Source organism: Trichoplusia ni, chromosome 3 (genome assembly GCF_003590095.1).
Source record: "Trichoplusia ni isolate ovarian cell line Hi5 chromosome 3, tn1, whole genome shotgun sequence".
NCBI classification, from domain to species: domain Eukaryota; kingdom Metazoa; phylum Arthropoda; class Insecta; order Lepidoptera; family Noctuidae; genus Trichoplusia; species Trichoplusia ni.
This window is the reverse complement of record NC_039480.1, coordinates 8,383,950-8,401,739: the sequence shown is the minus strand read 5'-3', so window position 1 is coordinate 8,401,739 and position 17,790 is coordinate 8,383,950. Positions and strand designations below refer to the sequence as shown.

At 38.5% G+C, this 17,790-nt stretch overlaps 1 protein-coding gene across 3 annotated transcripts in view; it reads right to left on the bottom strand.

The window, feature by feature from the left end:
- Positions 1–2,762: 2,762 nt before the first annotated feature.
- The window catches only part of LOC113491771 (serine/threonine-protein kinase NLK), a 90,624-nt gene continuing 75,596 nt past the window's right edge, over positions 2,763–17,790 (bottom strand). Inside the window, exons 5-11 of one of the 3 annotated variants that reach the window (XM_026868934.1) lie at positions 9,536–9,704; positions 6,959–7,085; positions 5,892–6,062; positions 5,287–5,506; positions 4,981–5,074; positions 4,040–4,148; positions 2,894–2,961 (exon numbers count right to left, since the gene is read on the bottom strand). In XM_026868934.1, coding sequence (XP_026724735.1) covers positions 4,052–4,148; positions 4,981–5,074; positions 5,287–5,506; positions 5,892–6,062; positions 6,959–7,085; positions 9,536–9,704 — 878 coding nt within the window. In that variant the 3' untranslated portion in view covers positions 2,894–2,961; positions 4,040–4,051. Of the gene's footprint in view, positions 2,962–4,039; positions 4,149–4,925; positions 5,075–5,286; positions 5,507–5,891; positions 6,063–6,958; positions 7,086–9,535; positions 9,705–17,790 lie in introns of all 3 variants that reach the window. The other 2 variants (XR_003400452.1, XM_026868935.1) reach the window with 2 other exon arrangements.

The window sequence follows — 17,790 nt, the reverse complement described above, 5'->3', positions numbered from 1 at the left end:
TTTACAACTTTTTTTATTTTTTATCTTTTATATAGTTTTGAACTAGTTTTAAGGCTACGACGTCTCTTAACATTCACACAAAGTCCCTCTATGCTATTTAATGTTAGCAGCGTGATATTTTTTTAACTTAAATGAAACATCAATTTTGAATGATTCGCAGTGGAATGGGATTGACAAGTTCCGTTACCCCTCAACAATAAATAGGTCAATACGGTGTAGAAGAGTCACACTACCTAAGATTAGCTAGCCATCAATAGTTAATGAACAAGAATTGATCAAGAAATTATGAATGTTTGGCGCAACTTAGCTCTTTGATGTGCCCTAACACCATCAGATGAATGACCATTGACTGTTGTCGAGTTACGCTTCCTTCAATACCATTACCACTGAGCAATGTATGTTGTTTAAGATTATTAATGCCAATTATAGATAAAACACATACTCACGCACACTAACACATCCCAGTACAATTTTATGTCAAACCTCTAATATAACTATTAAATGCGTGAAATACATATGTATTTATTACATTTACAAACACTTTGCTATAAAATATCTCACTACCGATACCACAATGATACGTGAATATTACTTTTACATTTTTATTTACTATTTATAATCATTGCATCCAGCAAATTAGTAGTTTTATATTCCTATTACTATTCTAACCTAACTACGTAAAAATGTTCAGTCGATGTTACATACAATGGTGTTTAGGATTAAGCTTAGTATTAACACGGCGGGCTGGCTACACGCGATGCGATCGCCATTGGCACGCAACATAAAACCGTCGAAGTCAATAAAAGTCGCGTGTAGACAGTCCACTGTAGAGATTATAAGGGAACACATAAAAATCAATAAATCCGTAGTTACAAAATAATATTCAATACGCGTTATATAATATTGCAACATTTATTGCTTGCAACGTCCGTAACACAATCAGGCACACATTGACACTACGTCACACTTAAAGATACATGGAATCGCAGAGATAAATGAACGTAACCTAAAACTACGTGAAGCGTCTCTTTACATATAGCGGGCTGAGGTCTGCGACAGTCCTCACATGACTATCGCACCCTCCCTTCACTCTCTAGCGTATTCCTTTGCTTCCATGATGAATCCTTCCCTAGCTATCTTCTGTCGCGAGGGCGACACGTTTCGTTGTATAAAAGTGTTGCTAACAACATTTCCTTCCCATTCCTTGCCCTTATCGATAATATTCACATTACACCAGCCAACTATATTCTAACACATTCGCTACACGCTACGTTACAAGTAAATATCAAAATGATTTTTTGGTAGTGATGTCACTAATCCTTTGTCTTGCTTTATTTGTGTGAAATGCAAGTTTGTTAAATACTTAAAATGCTCAGATTTCGATTGGATAGGAAATATTTAAAACTAAACCTTTAAGTACAGAATACTATATCTAGTTAGAAGTTTGTCGTTTCTCATATTTTACAAATTCTAGAGTATTTTAAAGTCACGCGACTATGAAATACTACTTTCCTCAAATTTTGCCTAATACAATTGTTAAACATTAATTCTCTAACGTACTTATACATTTCAATAAGAGTAATTAATGCTTTCTAGCTACAGCGATGAGGTATGGTGCGGTATTTATACAGTCCAATTTTATTACATTCACAGTAAATTCAATAAAAGCAAAACAACACAATTGAGAAAGACCCCCGTCATAATAGTATGTGACGTGTGGACAGACATTGGAATTGAAACTTTACCTCGTTATACATAAAAGTGAATTTAGACTTTACGTGTGAGAGCGATATAAAGAAATTAGTTTGCATTAAAATTAAGATGTAATGTATTATGTTAAAATTTAATTTCAAAACCAATCGTGACTGATAAAATTGATGACATATGAATGTAATTGTTATTTTTAAAAGAGATTTTTGTTATATTATCTAAAGCAGTTACTTTGGATCAATCAACAACAATTGTTTTATAAGCAACTTTATTGTCTTAACGTTGGCTTGAAATTAAATTGTAACATGCTGCTGTTTAACTGATTCGTCAAGCCATTTTGAAACCATAAGATCGAAATTTATTAGGTATAGCATAGTTCTTTCCAATCCACAACTTTATCGACTGGTCTCTAATAAAATAAGTCGATTCCTCACATTATTAACCGACCCTTGCTTCACGTTTCGCCTGCTAGCCAATACTGACTAAAAATGGTTACATGAGAGACTTGCTTTTGCACCTGTGGAGATGGCAGAATCACAGAGAAATATATTTTAACTAGTCTGTGGCGGATTTGCGATTACAGTTTGAATTTATATCTAACGGTATAACCGCCAACGTAACTTGACATTATTCGAAACAGCGAAATTTCTTAGATTCGTCGTCGTCTTTGTCTGATACATTATTCAGCCCATCTAGTAGTACTTTCAGACGAATAATTTTCCTTTCCCCTAATAGGGAATGTTTACATTTACTTGCCAAGTTACATAGGGTAGAATGCTCGCGATCATCGATGGATATCGCGGACGAGTTCGCACGGGCGACACCAGCACGCATCCTTGATAGCGTCGGCGTTAGCGCTGACGTTGTACTGGCTTTAATAGCGAGTCGGTTATAGTTACCGGCGCGGATCTTGAGCGTTGACCTTCACCTGCCCATAAGTGATTTTCTGGGTCCTTTTTGCGACACGAAGTGGGGCGCGGGGCGGACTTAAGTGTGTGATTGGTTGAAATTTGTTCTTTGCTGCACTTGCATGCACCTCAAGACGACGAATATGGACAATTGATTGGAGTTTTATTTTACGATGCGCAAAGCGATCCCCAGGCTTCCGCCTCGCGCTCAAGATCCGTGGCAGTAAGTACAGGAGGAGGTGTGGCTAGTGCGGGCTCGCGCGCTACAGGCCGGCGGGCAGCCGCGCGTCACTCCCACTGGTGCGGCGACGGCGGCAGCTCGGACGGGTGCGCCACTGTGGAGCTGCGGACACCACTACACGGTTACGGCGGCCCGGGACTCGCGGTGAACAACCCACACCCACGCCACGAGACTGCCTGCTGGACTCATTGTACTTAGGTAGCGAATATACTGAGTCATTTGTATTTTTTGCTTCGAAAACTTGGGTAAAAATAACTGGATAGACTGTTTTACTTTAATATAAAACTTTTTTTTTTGGTTTAACAAAATAGTATGCATTAAATGGACGATTAGTACTTAAAACTGGCTTCGCTAACCTTTTCATGAATCCAACAGACAAACTCACATGCAATCTTTTTTTGTCAGTTGAACAATATCTATGATAATAAAAGAGAAATCTTATAGCAAAACTGCATCACAAATCAAACGCTACAGTAACTACTGAATAAAAAAATTATCAAAAATCACCACAACCATGTGCATGGCACTGTGCACCTCTCTTACTACGCATGCACTACGATACAACCCTAAAGAAAAACAAGCTCGCTTAACAAATATGAACCTTATGTAGTACACATAAAGTACATATTCATTAAACGTTTGTTTTCTGTTAGGGTTGGCGGACCCAACTAATTCAAAGTTCAAATTCAACTTCAAAGCAGAAGTTTTCTCAAAATCGAGTGTTTGTTTTGTTTATCGATTTTGAATGAAAATTCCTTCATACTTAGGTTCGTTATTTAGCTATGCTGTTGTTTTTTTATCGATAATTGTTTACGCTGCGTTTGAAAACTTCTTGCTATGGTATCTTTAGCTTTATTCATCTAGGTCCATAGATGTCCTATACGTTAGAAAAAAAGGTATAGCATAACGAACTCAAGTGCGAAGCTGTAAAAACGCATGCACTTTAACCGAACCGTAAGGAAAGAGCGAGCACTATCTAACGATCAACCCTTTTGAAACGAGACGACGGTCGAAGGCAACAACGCCTTTATTATTAAAATGAACTTGATAAACAGTGTGCTAGGTAAAGGGTGTGTTGCGTCGAACGGCGTCATCACCATACTACTAAACGTTGGTAGGATGCAACAACGTTTACAGTAAGGACGGGATGGACAACACATGTATGCGTGCGTACGCTTACTGGATTCAACGGCTATGCAGCGCACAGAAATATCACGGGCGATAGCAGTAGATATTTTGCCGCCGTCTTGAAAGGGGAACAAACTTTTGATTTCGAACCCGCCCTAGAGCTGTCGCAAAACACACAAAAAAGCAGAATTAAAACTACCGTACGGGAATGAACAGCGGTGCTAGTGAAGCGAGACACACCACCATTTCAAGAGGGTTGATTTTGCGAAAACAGCGGCGTATGTACACAGACAGAACGCTCGGAAGCGCGGGAACAAAATCATGTAAGGAAATCATAAAATGGTAAACGACCCATGCACAAGTCGGGCTCTAGCAAAATCGACCCGTCGTGTGAGTGTTACTGTACACAAAAGGCACAACTGTTACCTACGTTACAAAACTACAGTCGGCGGGAGGGAGGGGACAGGGAAGCGACATAGGCTGGTTCCTGCGACCACCGTAGGAACCTAACGCCGACAACACGCGCTATGTACACCGCTGCGGACGTGCACACACTAACAGATCGCACCGTGCCACACTCAGTTGTGATGACTGTTTGCTTTCTCTGATTTATTATCGTAAAGATCGCCAGCCGTGGAGACAACACTGGAAACTTTCATATAAAAATCATTAGAACAATACTTCTAATCAAATTCATTAACTACATACGCGCAAATAAATAAATTAACTGTAAGAAAGAAGCAACATTTTAGAGGTTTTGTGCACGACAATAATGCAGCGCTAAAACGACGCTTCGGAGCGAAATTGTCAAGATTTAGAAGTAGTAATTAGGTTTAGGCCAGTGTTGTCTGCACGTGTTTTGATTTTATTTGGCGTGGCCCAATATGGGTGCGGGTGGTCGCTAAGGCGTGTTAGGTTACGTATCGCAAAGAAATCACCTAGTGTCGGTTGGTTGCGGTTGGTTGCGGTTGGTTGTTGGTGGCGGCGCCTTACCTTGCGAAGCTCTTGAACGCCGCAGATTGAGGGTTGATGCACAATGGAACCCTTGACGTCTGTAGTTGTTCTGCTATGAACTTGTGAATTTCCTCTGAAACAGGTAAGCCCATGATGTAAGAGCAATATAACCGGCATGAGGTCAAGCATAAAATAAATATAAGTTGATAAAGCATATAGATGTAAAATTAGCTAAAGTTCCGTAAGAACTGCCGCGAGACGAGATAGCTGTAAAGGTAACAAATCCAAGAGGATGTGCGATGTCGCTTGCAGGAGTGGTTGGCGCCGCACCGGTGTGAGCAGTACCTTTGACCTGGTGCACGGAGGTGAGCTTCCTCTCCCAGGCGTCGTGGAAGGCGTGCGGCGCGGCGGGCTCCAGGTCGGGCGAGTAGTGGCGCGCGGCGGCGGGCGCGCTGTAGCAGCACTTGCACATGCACGAGTGGTAGCGCAGCCGGCCCTCCTCCAGGTACGGGTGCGCCAGGGCGTCCACCACGCTGATACGCTTCGCAGGGTCGAACACTAGCATCTGGAAACATAATTGTGCTGTTACAGTAACATGTTGAATTAGTAAGTTTAAGTTTGCTTTTTCTGTGGAGGTTTTGCTGCAGTACCATCAGACATATTTTAAACTTAATACATAATTTATTCTGTCAGTAAGTTTTATGAATGCTTTTTAGTGTTTTTTTATGTTTGGTGATCGAGTACAGTAACTAATAGCAATGAGAAGAAATGTTGACCTAAATTCAGAGATAATCTTTTGAAAATTCAAATGGAGAGATGCTACGGCAACAGGCAATGCTTGGGTTGAGGAAATGTTAAGCGGGCCTGTAACTTCCAATAGCGTAAGTGCTCGGCGAAATGTTACTGTTTTGCAGTGTACAAGGCAGGGGTATGAGCGTAGCGTGTGTTACCTGTGCGAGTAGATGCACGGCCTCGTGCGTGGCCTGCACGGACAGCGTGTAGAGCGCGGCGAGCGCGGGCGGGCGCGGCGCGCGGCGCAGCATGTGGGCGCGCGCGCCGGCGCACGCGTGGCGCATGTCCTCCAGCGACGGCGTGCCCAGCAGCTCCGTGATCAGCTCAAGCTGGAACACCACCATCATATAATTAAACTTACATCAATCATACTTGCATTAATACTCCCAAGCCTTTTTATGAAGTCCGTTGGAAGTCAGCTTCTAGATTGGAGCGAACATTACTGCTTTAAATGAAACAATGCCGCTTGACTCTTAAAGCTGTATTAACTTAACGATTAAAATGTTACATTTATTTTCGTATACGTCAACATTCAAGAACGACGCATAAATTATAAAGAATAATGTTTTATTAAAGTACATCAAGTGGTATTTCAATCACTCTTAACCAATTTTATACGAACTTAATTATTTTAAACTTGTTATTTAAACACAATTGCGAATGCACAATTTATTACCGCTTGAAAACTACTTCGATATTATGAAAATTACAACAAGCATAACTTCGATACAATACAATTAATCGAAATGCATGAACTGGCAAGCTGTAAAGCTAATTAATTGCCGAATAAGTTGTAAAACACAAACTTGACCTGTTATCAACTAACAAGTACACCGAATAGTTACTCTTCAAAGTTTCGAAATTGGTTCTACATTTCGCTCCTGTATGAACTTTAGTAGGAAACTAAGTTACTCGTATTTTTGAAGAGTCAAGGGAACTACTTGAGGCATTACTTCTTTAAAAGTTTAATTGCCGGAAGATGACTCAATAGACAACAAATTCCTTTGATGAGTAATATATTGTTTAGAATCTTTTGAGTAGGTACGTAGAGATTACTTGTTAGACAACAAAATTACAATAAAATACATCCTATACCGACTGAGATGGATGTCGTATGCCTGTCTTATAGATCAACTAATTATTTTACTTATGAGTTTTTATGAAACTAAGTTTTACTATCAGAACAAAAATAAATTATTTGATGATATATGGCGGCATTAAATACCTGCTGTACTGGATTCTGAGCCTGGAAGAGAATCCGTCTGCCCAGGAGTTCTCCAAAAATGCAGCCCACAGACCACACGTCGACCGCGGCCGTGTAGTGGTTCGCTCCCATAAGAATCTCAGGTGCTCTGGAAACAGAACAATTCTACTATAAGTCAGCTCCCTAGATTTGTCGTACTTTATATTGGTTTTCAATTTCATTTTAAACAAGACAAGCAAGAAAGCTTAACGCAACAAAATTACTTATTTCAATGTCATTATTTTTGTAAGTAAAATACCGGGTATGTGGAAAACATTGAGGTCGCGATATGAGTATTTGACACATGATAAAAAATCACATAACACCGGAACAAAGGATTGAGGACGTCATAGGCAAAAACATGTTCTTTAGGTAAGTACTATCGCGTAAAGCTTAATCTTATTTTCAGAAAACCAGCGATTAGTGCTGGCAATAACTATTTTATTCTTTTACAGGCTGCAATTCTCTTCTTTCTTTGAGATACTTTATTTCTTCTACGATAAATAAAATTATTAATAAGTTAATGTTCGAATAACCATAAACTAACGTTGGACTTCCTTTATTTTATATCTTAATCGTAAACGGAATACAGAAATTAAAACACTAACAATTTCAAATTGGAAAGGATTGATACGCCAACTTAAGTCTGCCTAAATTCATCTGCAGTATACTTGGTACCATAAGATCTCTAAATATACATTATATGGGTCACCTAGATCATTTCTGGATTCTGTATAAACTAATCCTGGTGGTGGCGAACGAATATTGGCAATCTTGCTTCACCGAGCTCTTAAGTTTACTTTATACTGAGATCCCCGGGGAGTGGACGTGTGTCGGCTGCAACTTTGTTATTTGAACTGGCGATAATAAAGAGAAAAGTTTTTCAAGAAAGGTTCGTTTACCCAGTGCATGAATAATAAACTGGTTACGACGCCACGAACCCCTGACAAGTAAACAAAGCCATTTCGTTTTATATCATTTTATGCATTTTCAATAAAGCCAAGCAAAACAATATTTCCAATTTTAATCGGCTCTTGAATTCGAGTGACGTTAATAAAACAAGCGGTGTGCGAATAAAAGATGTGGAATATAATGTTAATTTACATATTTTTCTGAACGTTTGGTTTATTCATTTGCATGCGATACGCCAACGTGTTATGTTTTGCGTTTCATTTGAGAGCGGAGCTTATCACACGAAACACGAAACATAACACAGGGAAAACTCTGCGCGACCAAGAAAACAAACAAAGGGCCAAATATTGGTTAACGTAGTACTCGTACTCTGAGACCGCATGCGACGTGGGTAACAGCCGTGACTTCTGCAGCCAACATTTACTTAATATGCATGTAAACTATTTTGGTAAAATGTTAGCGAAAACCGCGACCTTTTAGTTATGTTTTTCGGCACATAGCGCGGTGAGCGAACGTCCTAGTTTTAAAAACTGCGGTCACCGGAGCACAGGTCATTCATTCATTTTATTCATTCAACACCTGCGAAACGCTTCGTCGCACACTTCAAAAACTTGCGTTTGAAATGGCTTTTAAGTAATCGTTGGAACCATAGATTTACAGCATTGCTATCAATAGCCATAGAACGTAACAACCTATTAGATCTGGAGACGATTTTGCTTTTGCTTGCATAGTGACGAATAAATCGCATCGCATAAATGCAAAAGCATGACCTTGACAAAATAAAATCATAATTTATACTATTAATAGATTTTCAAACATTTTATCTCACAAATCAACATTATAGCAGCATTTATAAGTATTCAGGGTCACAACGAGTTTCAAAAATCGTGCGAAATGTCGAAACATTTACATACAGAAAGATGAAAATCTGTGTTAATTATTGTCAGCATAAACATGACAAAAAGATTTTTATTTTTAATACACGGTGAAGCAAGTAACCCTGAATAAGGTGTCCTCATTACCAAACAATTCATTGCCAACAGAAAACATAAAATAACAAAAGCTACAATTATAAGAATGAAGTGTGACTTTTTAAAACTATTTACTGATTGTTAGTTTTTAAGACTATTTTAAAAGCCTTGCTTAGTTTTATTATACTCCCTTTATAGATACTGTTTTTATTTATTTTTAGGTTAGGCACAATCAAATTTGCCAGCTACTTAAATTCTTTTACAACTAATAGAGGGCGCACCTTCTGTAAAATTAATAATGTTAACAGGTGGTTAGTAGGTGATATGTAAAACGTTCATTATGTTTGACCTCTCTCGGGCAAGTTTGAATGAAGACAAACGTATACCGCTGGCTCAAAGTCACGAGTTTGGCTTCAATATCAAGTTACACTGCAAATGAACATCGTAGTGCTAATACTGCGAGTTTAATATTACAGAAAATTTACTAATTTAGGAGGAACACTGCTTTCAAATTGTGATATATATTTTATTTTATGAAAATAATATATGAAGTCGAGTAATCTTGTTGTTTTTTGTATCGTTTTACTATGATTCCACCCATCGGTAAGGTTCACCTTTGGGTAAAAAATAAATTCGCAGGTATATTTCTTGTTGTAATATTATTTATTGGCTTTACCTGTAATATTGCGTGACGACCTCTTGTGTCATGTTCTTGCTGGCGTCCGGCTCCTCGACCCTGGCAAGCCCAAAGTCGCAGATCTTGAGCACACAGTTGCTGTTCACCAGTAAATTGCCAGGTTTGATGTCCCGATGAAGGATTCGAGCTGAGTGTAAATACTTCAGACCTAAAAAAAGGATTAAAATAAAACATTTTAAAATTATATTCCTGGAAAGAAGTCAGCTGATCTAGAAAAAATATTAAATGTACGACCAATGATTTTTTTTAAAATAATTTTAAAGTGTTTAACAGGTTAGTGTTTAAATGGACGAGAAATTATATTATGAAGTATAAAGGTACGATTTTCCCAATCGAATTAAATTACTCTAAGTTTTGCAATCAAAAATGTGTTGCGATACTATGAACAGTAATAATAATTCGTAGAGTAATTAATTTATGTGCTTGCGTAAATATCGCAGTATCGAGGCCAGTTTATTAATTATTGGCATATAGGTCACCAACCGCTTTAATTAGGACAAAGACCTACATGGTGAACCTATAAATACGAAAGGCTAAAAACTGGTGCGTTTGTTTAGTCTTATTTTCGTTCAAAGAGACTGCCCGTTAAATCAACTTAATTACTTGCGATAAAACTTAATAGGAAACAGAAGGTTACATTTATATTTTAAGACATTTCGTTTCTATGCGAATGTCGATTAAGAATTTGATGATGATGAATTGGGAGCATCCTTTATCATCATCCTTATCAATGAAAAATCACCAATTAATCCGTGTGGAACAAACTTTTTCCATTTTAATAAAAATTAATACAAATAAAAACAGCAAATGCAGCATATTCAATATCATATAGGCATACCTGGCTGCTTATAAACATCATTGAAAATGGATACGGCTGTTAATATAATCAATGAATTTATTGTTCATTGTATCGACGCGATCAGCTCTCAAGGTGATGCTGGGATCTTAGCTGCTGATAACCACATTTGGGCAGATTTGAGTTGGTTTTAATAAAAGCTTTATTTGGGCTCTAGGTGATCCGGTTCAGTCTACTTTGATTGATGAATTACTTATTCTTAGAGCTGATTCTGAGGTATCAGTAACTAGTCTTTCTATTATATATCTAGCATGAGACTTACGAGATTTTTATGAAGTTACAATCATTACGAGTATATTTTTGACACGACACAGTTAAAACGTGTGGTGATTTTTGTCGTGACAATAACTAGTATCGGCAGCTATATAAGTACATATATTATAGATTGTGTACAGACGTACTAAATGCTACAGTAACATGCACGATACACGTGACAAGAATTGTCGAATACTCCCTATCATCTTTCAAACAAAACTAGACGATAAATGATTACTACTGCACTAGACTTTACTGTCTGGCGACGTTTTGATTGACATAGCAAAATAAATATAAAATTAGAGCAGTGAATACGATATGTCCGGAATTTAACCATCTATTAATGTTGGCAGAGCCCGATAAACAAAAAAAAGAAAAGATTAGCCGTAAACCGGTTGGTTGATATTCACCGGCCTTTGGCGTGTCGAATTAAATAAATATTAAAGTGATCCCGTCTGTAAATAGATAGATAGAAACTTGTCGTAGGAGTTTCAAGGAACATTGTCGAGTATTATATTAGTTCATTCATTTGCTTCTAGGTTTAGGTATTTTCATGAATAGGCTTCTGTGAAATGCATTTAGCAAAAAAATCTCTGGTGCCATCTTTATGCTCGTCAGTTATTTCTCAACGACAGCCTTATCGTTCAAAAATAAATGCATGGTTTTAAACAGAACTTAATGCTGACGTTGTTTTTTGCATAGACATGGAAAACTGTTCTTTGTTATTAAACTCTAAAGTGTGCGTAATTTCTCATGAATTTCGGTATTAGAAGCGGCTCCTGGCAGGTTCCCGCTTGTTAGTATCATACAACTCATACAAGCTACGTAGGTGCACACACCGACATCTCATTAGACGCGACATGGCCGCTCCGCTTTACTTAGCCATATAACGAACGTGACGCTTCGTGAAAGCTTAAAACAAAGTAAATGTGGACCTTATGTGCTAATGTGGACTTTAAATGTTTATTACTTCAGCAAACAGGTATAAGCCAAGCTTTGGTAAAAATGGCCTTAGTGTATTTCGCAAACGCAATTGACACACTTAATTATGTAAAAAGGGTTTAAAATTTGCTTATTAGGTTTTATTCAGGCAGTTTCGCTATCTCAGACTCGTCAAAAATTTATATTTTGCAAAAATCTTGGTTAAAGGTCTTGGTCATATTTTTCTTGAAGTGCAGACTGGAAATTTGGGCCAAGACTTAACTGAATATCTTAGATTGTCTAGCTCATAATCTATACTCTATACTAATATATAAAACTGAAGAGTTTGTTTGATTGTTTGTTTGTTTGAACGCGCTAATCTCAGGAACTACTGGTTCAAATTGAAAAATTCTTTTCGTATTGAATAGACCATACATCGAGGAAGGTTTTAGGCTATATAGCATCACGGTACGACTAATAGGAGCGAAGATACAATGGAAAATGTGGAAAAAGCATAGGTATAAATCATAACTTATATCTTCTAACAACGCGGACGAAGTTGCGGGCAACAGCTAGTTTATTATAAAGGGAAATAGTATATACGATGACCCTCAGGCAACTTTTTTGTTGTCTAGATATTTCTTCAACATTAAGTTTAAAAATGAAGCTGATTGAAACAAAACATAACAGCTATTGGAAATGAGTCCGAACTTCAATCAGATAAGTACGTCTCTGTCAAAACAATATCTAAGTCAGAGCTGAAATATTGCAACTTCAGTAAACTTCATCACTATTGTGTATTAAATAACTAATCAAATAACTTCGGGGTTTTCCATCAAGACAGTTTCTAAAGGACTACGAATGTCAGACACTTCAGCGTTAACGGCTAGCTCTCGACGCCCTGACTCTGTCCATGCCGCCAAAACAAATTAACGACACTTCGGCACGTCAGAACGAGTTTAATTTCCCAAAGGGTGTACCGCAGTTTTCACCTACACGCAACTCGGGCGAGTTTTATTATAAAACCAAGCAACCATCTTAGGTTAAATGAGCCATCTAACTTGGTAAAACACTAAGAGTTATAAGGCCGAATATTATTTTGTTAACTCTTAAAAGGAGTATTAAAAATACAAGCAACAATTTATATTTCTCTCATTTTGCCTTACATGAAGCCTAACGGAATATTAGTAAGAGCGTATATACGTAACGAGTATTTTTCGCAACAGTCGTTGTGTCCAATGCATGTATTTTGCTGTAGAGACAACAACAATCGATGATTTGCTTACAAATATCGTGCGTCTGGCACAATATTTTCTTAATACCGGCTCAGGAGACGTAAAAACTTACGAACAAAGCAGCCATAATGTAAGGGGCGAGAAAAGTAGCGCGTAAATGTTGTTTATTGAGCGTCGAGTCCATTACTAGCGGGTCGTCGTCCGCACGCGCCCGCGCAGCCAACCGCGACGTAGTCCTTACTCCTAGCGTCCACGGCAACCGGGGACAATGCACCGACCACCACTGACCATCGCCATTGCACTTTAATTGTAACCCTACAATAGTATTCAATCAAAGTTTCTGCTAGCCTGAGCACTTTAATGTTTTAATTAAGGTAAAGCCATAAAATTAGTTAAACCCTCAGTAGTCCAAATCATAATGAAGTTTTTAGGTTTAGGTACAGCATATTCCTCTTGATGAGACAATTCCTCGAACTCAAATATTCAACTAGACAATCAACATAATGAGCCTCATAGCTACAAGTACAACAGTAACAGTACATCGCTTCGCACCGCGGTGTTTGTTCTCGCGCAGCAAAGTTATTCAAACAAGCCGAGCCGAGTTTGTATGCGCGTGAGTCCCAATCTCACGCTGCCAGCAGCGGCGCCACTAAAGCCGGCGCTCCGGTGGCAGATGAGGCTTTCACAATTAACGCCCCATCACAACTCAACTAGTGCGCACCGTTACTGCCGACCGTCAAAGACAAATGGCTCATCAAAGCGAAGCGAACGCCATCAATTATAAAACCAAATTGAAATTACCAATCTCACTTTATCACCGCTTCGCAATTTTATCATAAAAGGTATCGATAAATCAAAATTGAAAACAAAAATCTTGTAACAATTGACGTTTATTCTCACCTCAAATAAATTTTACATTCCGATAGTAAACTGCTTAAGTTATGTTTCAGTCAACCAAGATAAAGTAATCTTCCTCGTAGCAAACTACTAAGAACAGTTATTGAAATAAATCACGACGATGCATTCAGCGTAGATAAAGAAATACCTTGTGGTAGCGGGAATGGTTTATGTGGTGTATTTTGGTACGTACTAGGAAGGGATTAAGTCTACATTGTCAAGGATGGTCAGCAGAACAATTATGTCAGTGTAACCATTAGGCTGTCTACTGACGAATTATATGGATCACAGCAGTGACACAGGAGGATTCCCGGAAACATGTACTTGAGAGATTATACATGTCATCCGCATCCTGTCGCCGAACCGACGCCATGTGGTTTAAGTATAAATAGGCACACATTTTATGAGATTAATAACTGAAACGTAGAAGACGTTTCTAATTAAAATTTAGGTGTTTTTTTTTATTGATCTTTGTCCAGTTATTACAACTGTTTTCTTTTTGGACTTTATCTTCTGGGCTAGCCGTGCTGATTTCAAGAAATAAAAATTCTTCATTCAAATAAAACTTTTCGTGATACTAAATCTAAACCATCAACAGACATTGATTTTAAAACGAATTCTTTAGAAAGGACGTTGGTATTGGCAAGCCAACGGAAGGCGATAATTTATAACTGCAAATCATCGGTAGCTCACACTACGTGGGTGTGCGTAGTGATTTCCTGAACGAAAAAGCTCGCGCGTAAATAATATTAGAGTGTAGACGTAACTCGCTGCGCATTTCCATAATTTCGCTCGTTACCGCCGCCGCCGAACCGAGTCCATGCAGTAACCGCTCCCGGCCTGCGCAACCCACCAGCCTCCTGATCTTATCACTAATTTTCTTTTATGCATAAAACATACACTGAATCTTGAACCTTATATCCGTAAAACTCTTTTATAATTTGACAGTGTAATTAACGGACTCAACTTTCGATTTAGGTACCTGACTAATAATGTAACCAACAGCTCGTACTTAACTCAAAATAAAGATAACCGAAACGTGTGTATATTATATATTGGAGGTATAAATGAGTACCTATACAATTGTTGCCATATTATAAACCTCACACAGTTCAAATGACAAGTCGAGCAGTTCAATAATATTTTGAACTCTTGTTTAAGTTGTTAGATGAGAATCCTGAGAATGTTACATTCAGGCAGATCTAGCCGAGTACGCCGTGGCACATCAATCCATACATAATTAATATGGGACAGGACGAGTGGACGGGTTCGGGAGATTAGCATAGCTAGCCGGTGTCCGCCCTTACACAATGGATGCGGAGCCCCAGTCATGTCCGAGACGCGCGAAATATGCACGCTGGCTTCTTGCTATGCATTTGTTACGTATAAGTCAAACTGCATTCTACAGGAGCCTACATCTCCTCGCTAGTATTGGAACGCGGACCACATCTGTTTGAATCACATTTACGGAATGAATGTAAAAGCTTTTGTTTCATGTAATTTTACTTGAAATGCCATATTTGAATAATGTAGAACCTTATCAACTCTATATTTACACATTCCCTCATTTCTCGCAGGTTAGATGTAGGTTTCATTAAAACGCTTCCCCTGTTCGTTCGCAGCAGATTGAGACAAAAGCGGCGGGTAAGTTTAATCTAAAAGAGCGCGCAGAATATTAAAACTATCCGAGTCGCGTGTCACCCTTAATCGCGCCAGATGCATTCACCGACACGCACACTACCTATGCCACCGATTAGTTACCATTCCTGCGGAAAATATCTCGCAGAGCATTTAAATACGTTGACTTCGTTTCTTTTAGGTGTATTGCAATCAAAAGAGTGTCATTTAGTCCAGGAGTGCGGTTGTCTATGTGATTTCAGTTAGAGCGGAGCCATCAAGGCGGTGCAACTATAAAGTTTTTAATTAAACGCGCCAGCCGAGGCGGTGGGGGCTTAACGACCGCATTTTTCTAGATTCCCTTTGCGCGTTCTACTCCCGGGAAATCTCTTGGCACTGCACGAATAATTGCACAAATTAATAATACGAAATCGGGAGACGACGCGACGGCTGTGAGGCGATTCTTTTCATTTGCGAAAGTGGATTACATTAGCATACATAGTGAATGGTTTTAAAAGTTTGAAGTGAGCTTAATGGGGGAGGGAATTATTCGTCATAAAGTGTCTTTTGGCGGTGGAAAGGTAATGTAGTAGTTTTTGCGGCGCGTCGCAGCTGGAAGTCGGTAGCACTTGAGAGTTTTAATTGATTTACGGCAGGTGGAAGTGGGCGTGTGCGGACTGCGAGACGCTGCGACGCTGTCTCGAACCGGGCTCGAGCTGCTCTCGAAGGGCCCGAGAGAGGTTTGCTTTAAACTTGTATTTATCGACGCGCACACTCCGAACTCGGTTGCAATCAGCATCCTCTGTTTGGTAAGCCGCTGACCAAATCGAGAAGTTCTACAGCTTTTAGAATTGTTTACGTACTCTAAACATTTATGAAATATCGTCGTTCGACAACAGTAATCTAACAACTATAATAATAAAGTCTATTTTCATGCTCTATTTTTCCTGCGTATTTATGAAACTGTTGTAAATAGGTAGCCGGAGTTAACGATGTGTTAATGGAAAAAGTTGGCTATGTTAAATATATCCATTAAACAACTTCCATTCCATTAAGCATTCGATCATAAAACCAACTTATCTCATAGCAGCATTCTTCTCGGAAGCGATAGACACGCGTATCAGGGGAATAGTTGCGATAAAAACAAAAGCGTATTAGCATGAGAGACGCTTTGCAGGAACTCTTAACTTCGCAACTGAAAGCGCAACTCGTCAACTATTAATGTCATGTCGAAAAGCCGGTAAACCAGGACTTCTTTTTGCATTTTGACATTTTGCCACAACTCCGCTAATCCGTGCTTCATGAGTATAAGAGCAAAAATTCAGCGAGAAATGCTATTTGTATTTTAAATTGGAGAGCGGCTATAAAAAACTGCGACGCTTTAAGCTACATATACGAGAGAGGGATTTTATGTGTTTAGTTTGTATACAGTGTGGAATAGAGATCTAATCGTGATCGATACTAATTAATAATGGATGCAATGCCTCCACTACACTCGCAGCCATAATATGTAATTAAGCGTATGAGTAATGATACCTATTTAACATTAATGCCGATATAGGGTTGTACACATGACTTATTATAGTCTATACTAGGTCCTACATGAAAGGGGCTAAGCAATCCCTTTAAAGACCCTAACCACTAAAGATCCAGCATATCATCAAGATCAGGAGGTAGACACGTTTGAGATAGAAAATTACATCTGTAGTGAAAACCTTGACTGTCTTCCCTAAAATATTTTTTTTTGCTTTAACTATATGTACTCAATACTCATTATTTTTATTACACTCCATGTGTAGAAAAGGTGTTACATAATATTACTATCTATAGTACACGTATAACTTGTACACGTGAATAAAATGCTGAAGAATAAGCTTAAAAGATTTGGAGTTATATGGAAGCTATATGGAAGCTATATCATATTATTTTATACTACATTATTTTCTGGTTCTGGTTTACAGAATACGTGATTCGTTGCCGCTATTCCTGTACTAAATTTATTTATTAGTAATAAGTTACCATTTGTATACACTTCATAGTGTTTTGCGGATCATTCCCGAACAGATATTGACCGAAAGACGTAAAAGTGCAGAAACGGGGTCTGCTGACAAGGGCGAAAATATAATATTTAAGTATTGTACCGGGTGGGGTACGCATATTAATGAGCCGTGATACAATGGGCCGAAATGTACGGTTTGTGACCACCCCTGGCATGAATTGAACGAGCCAAATGTTATTGCTCCGTTCCGGCTGTTGCAGTAATGCAACGATTTAGGGTTGGCAAGATGTTTAAGTTTTGCCGTTGAATTTAAAAATAGCATAGTAAGTAGCTCGTTTTTGTTCCCGCATTGCGTTGTAATAAAATAGTACCGTTTAGCGACCTTAATACCGGTAAGAAGAAGCTCATAATTTAAATTAGTAGGTAATGTACTAGGAATAAATTCTACCATACA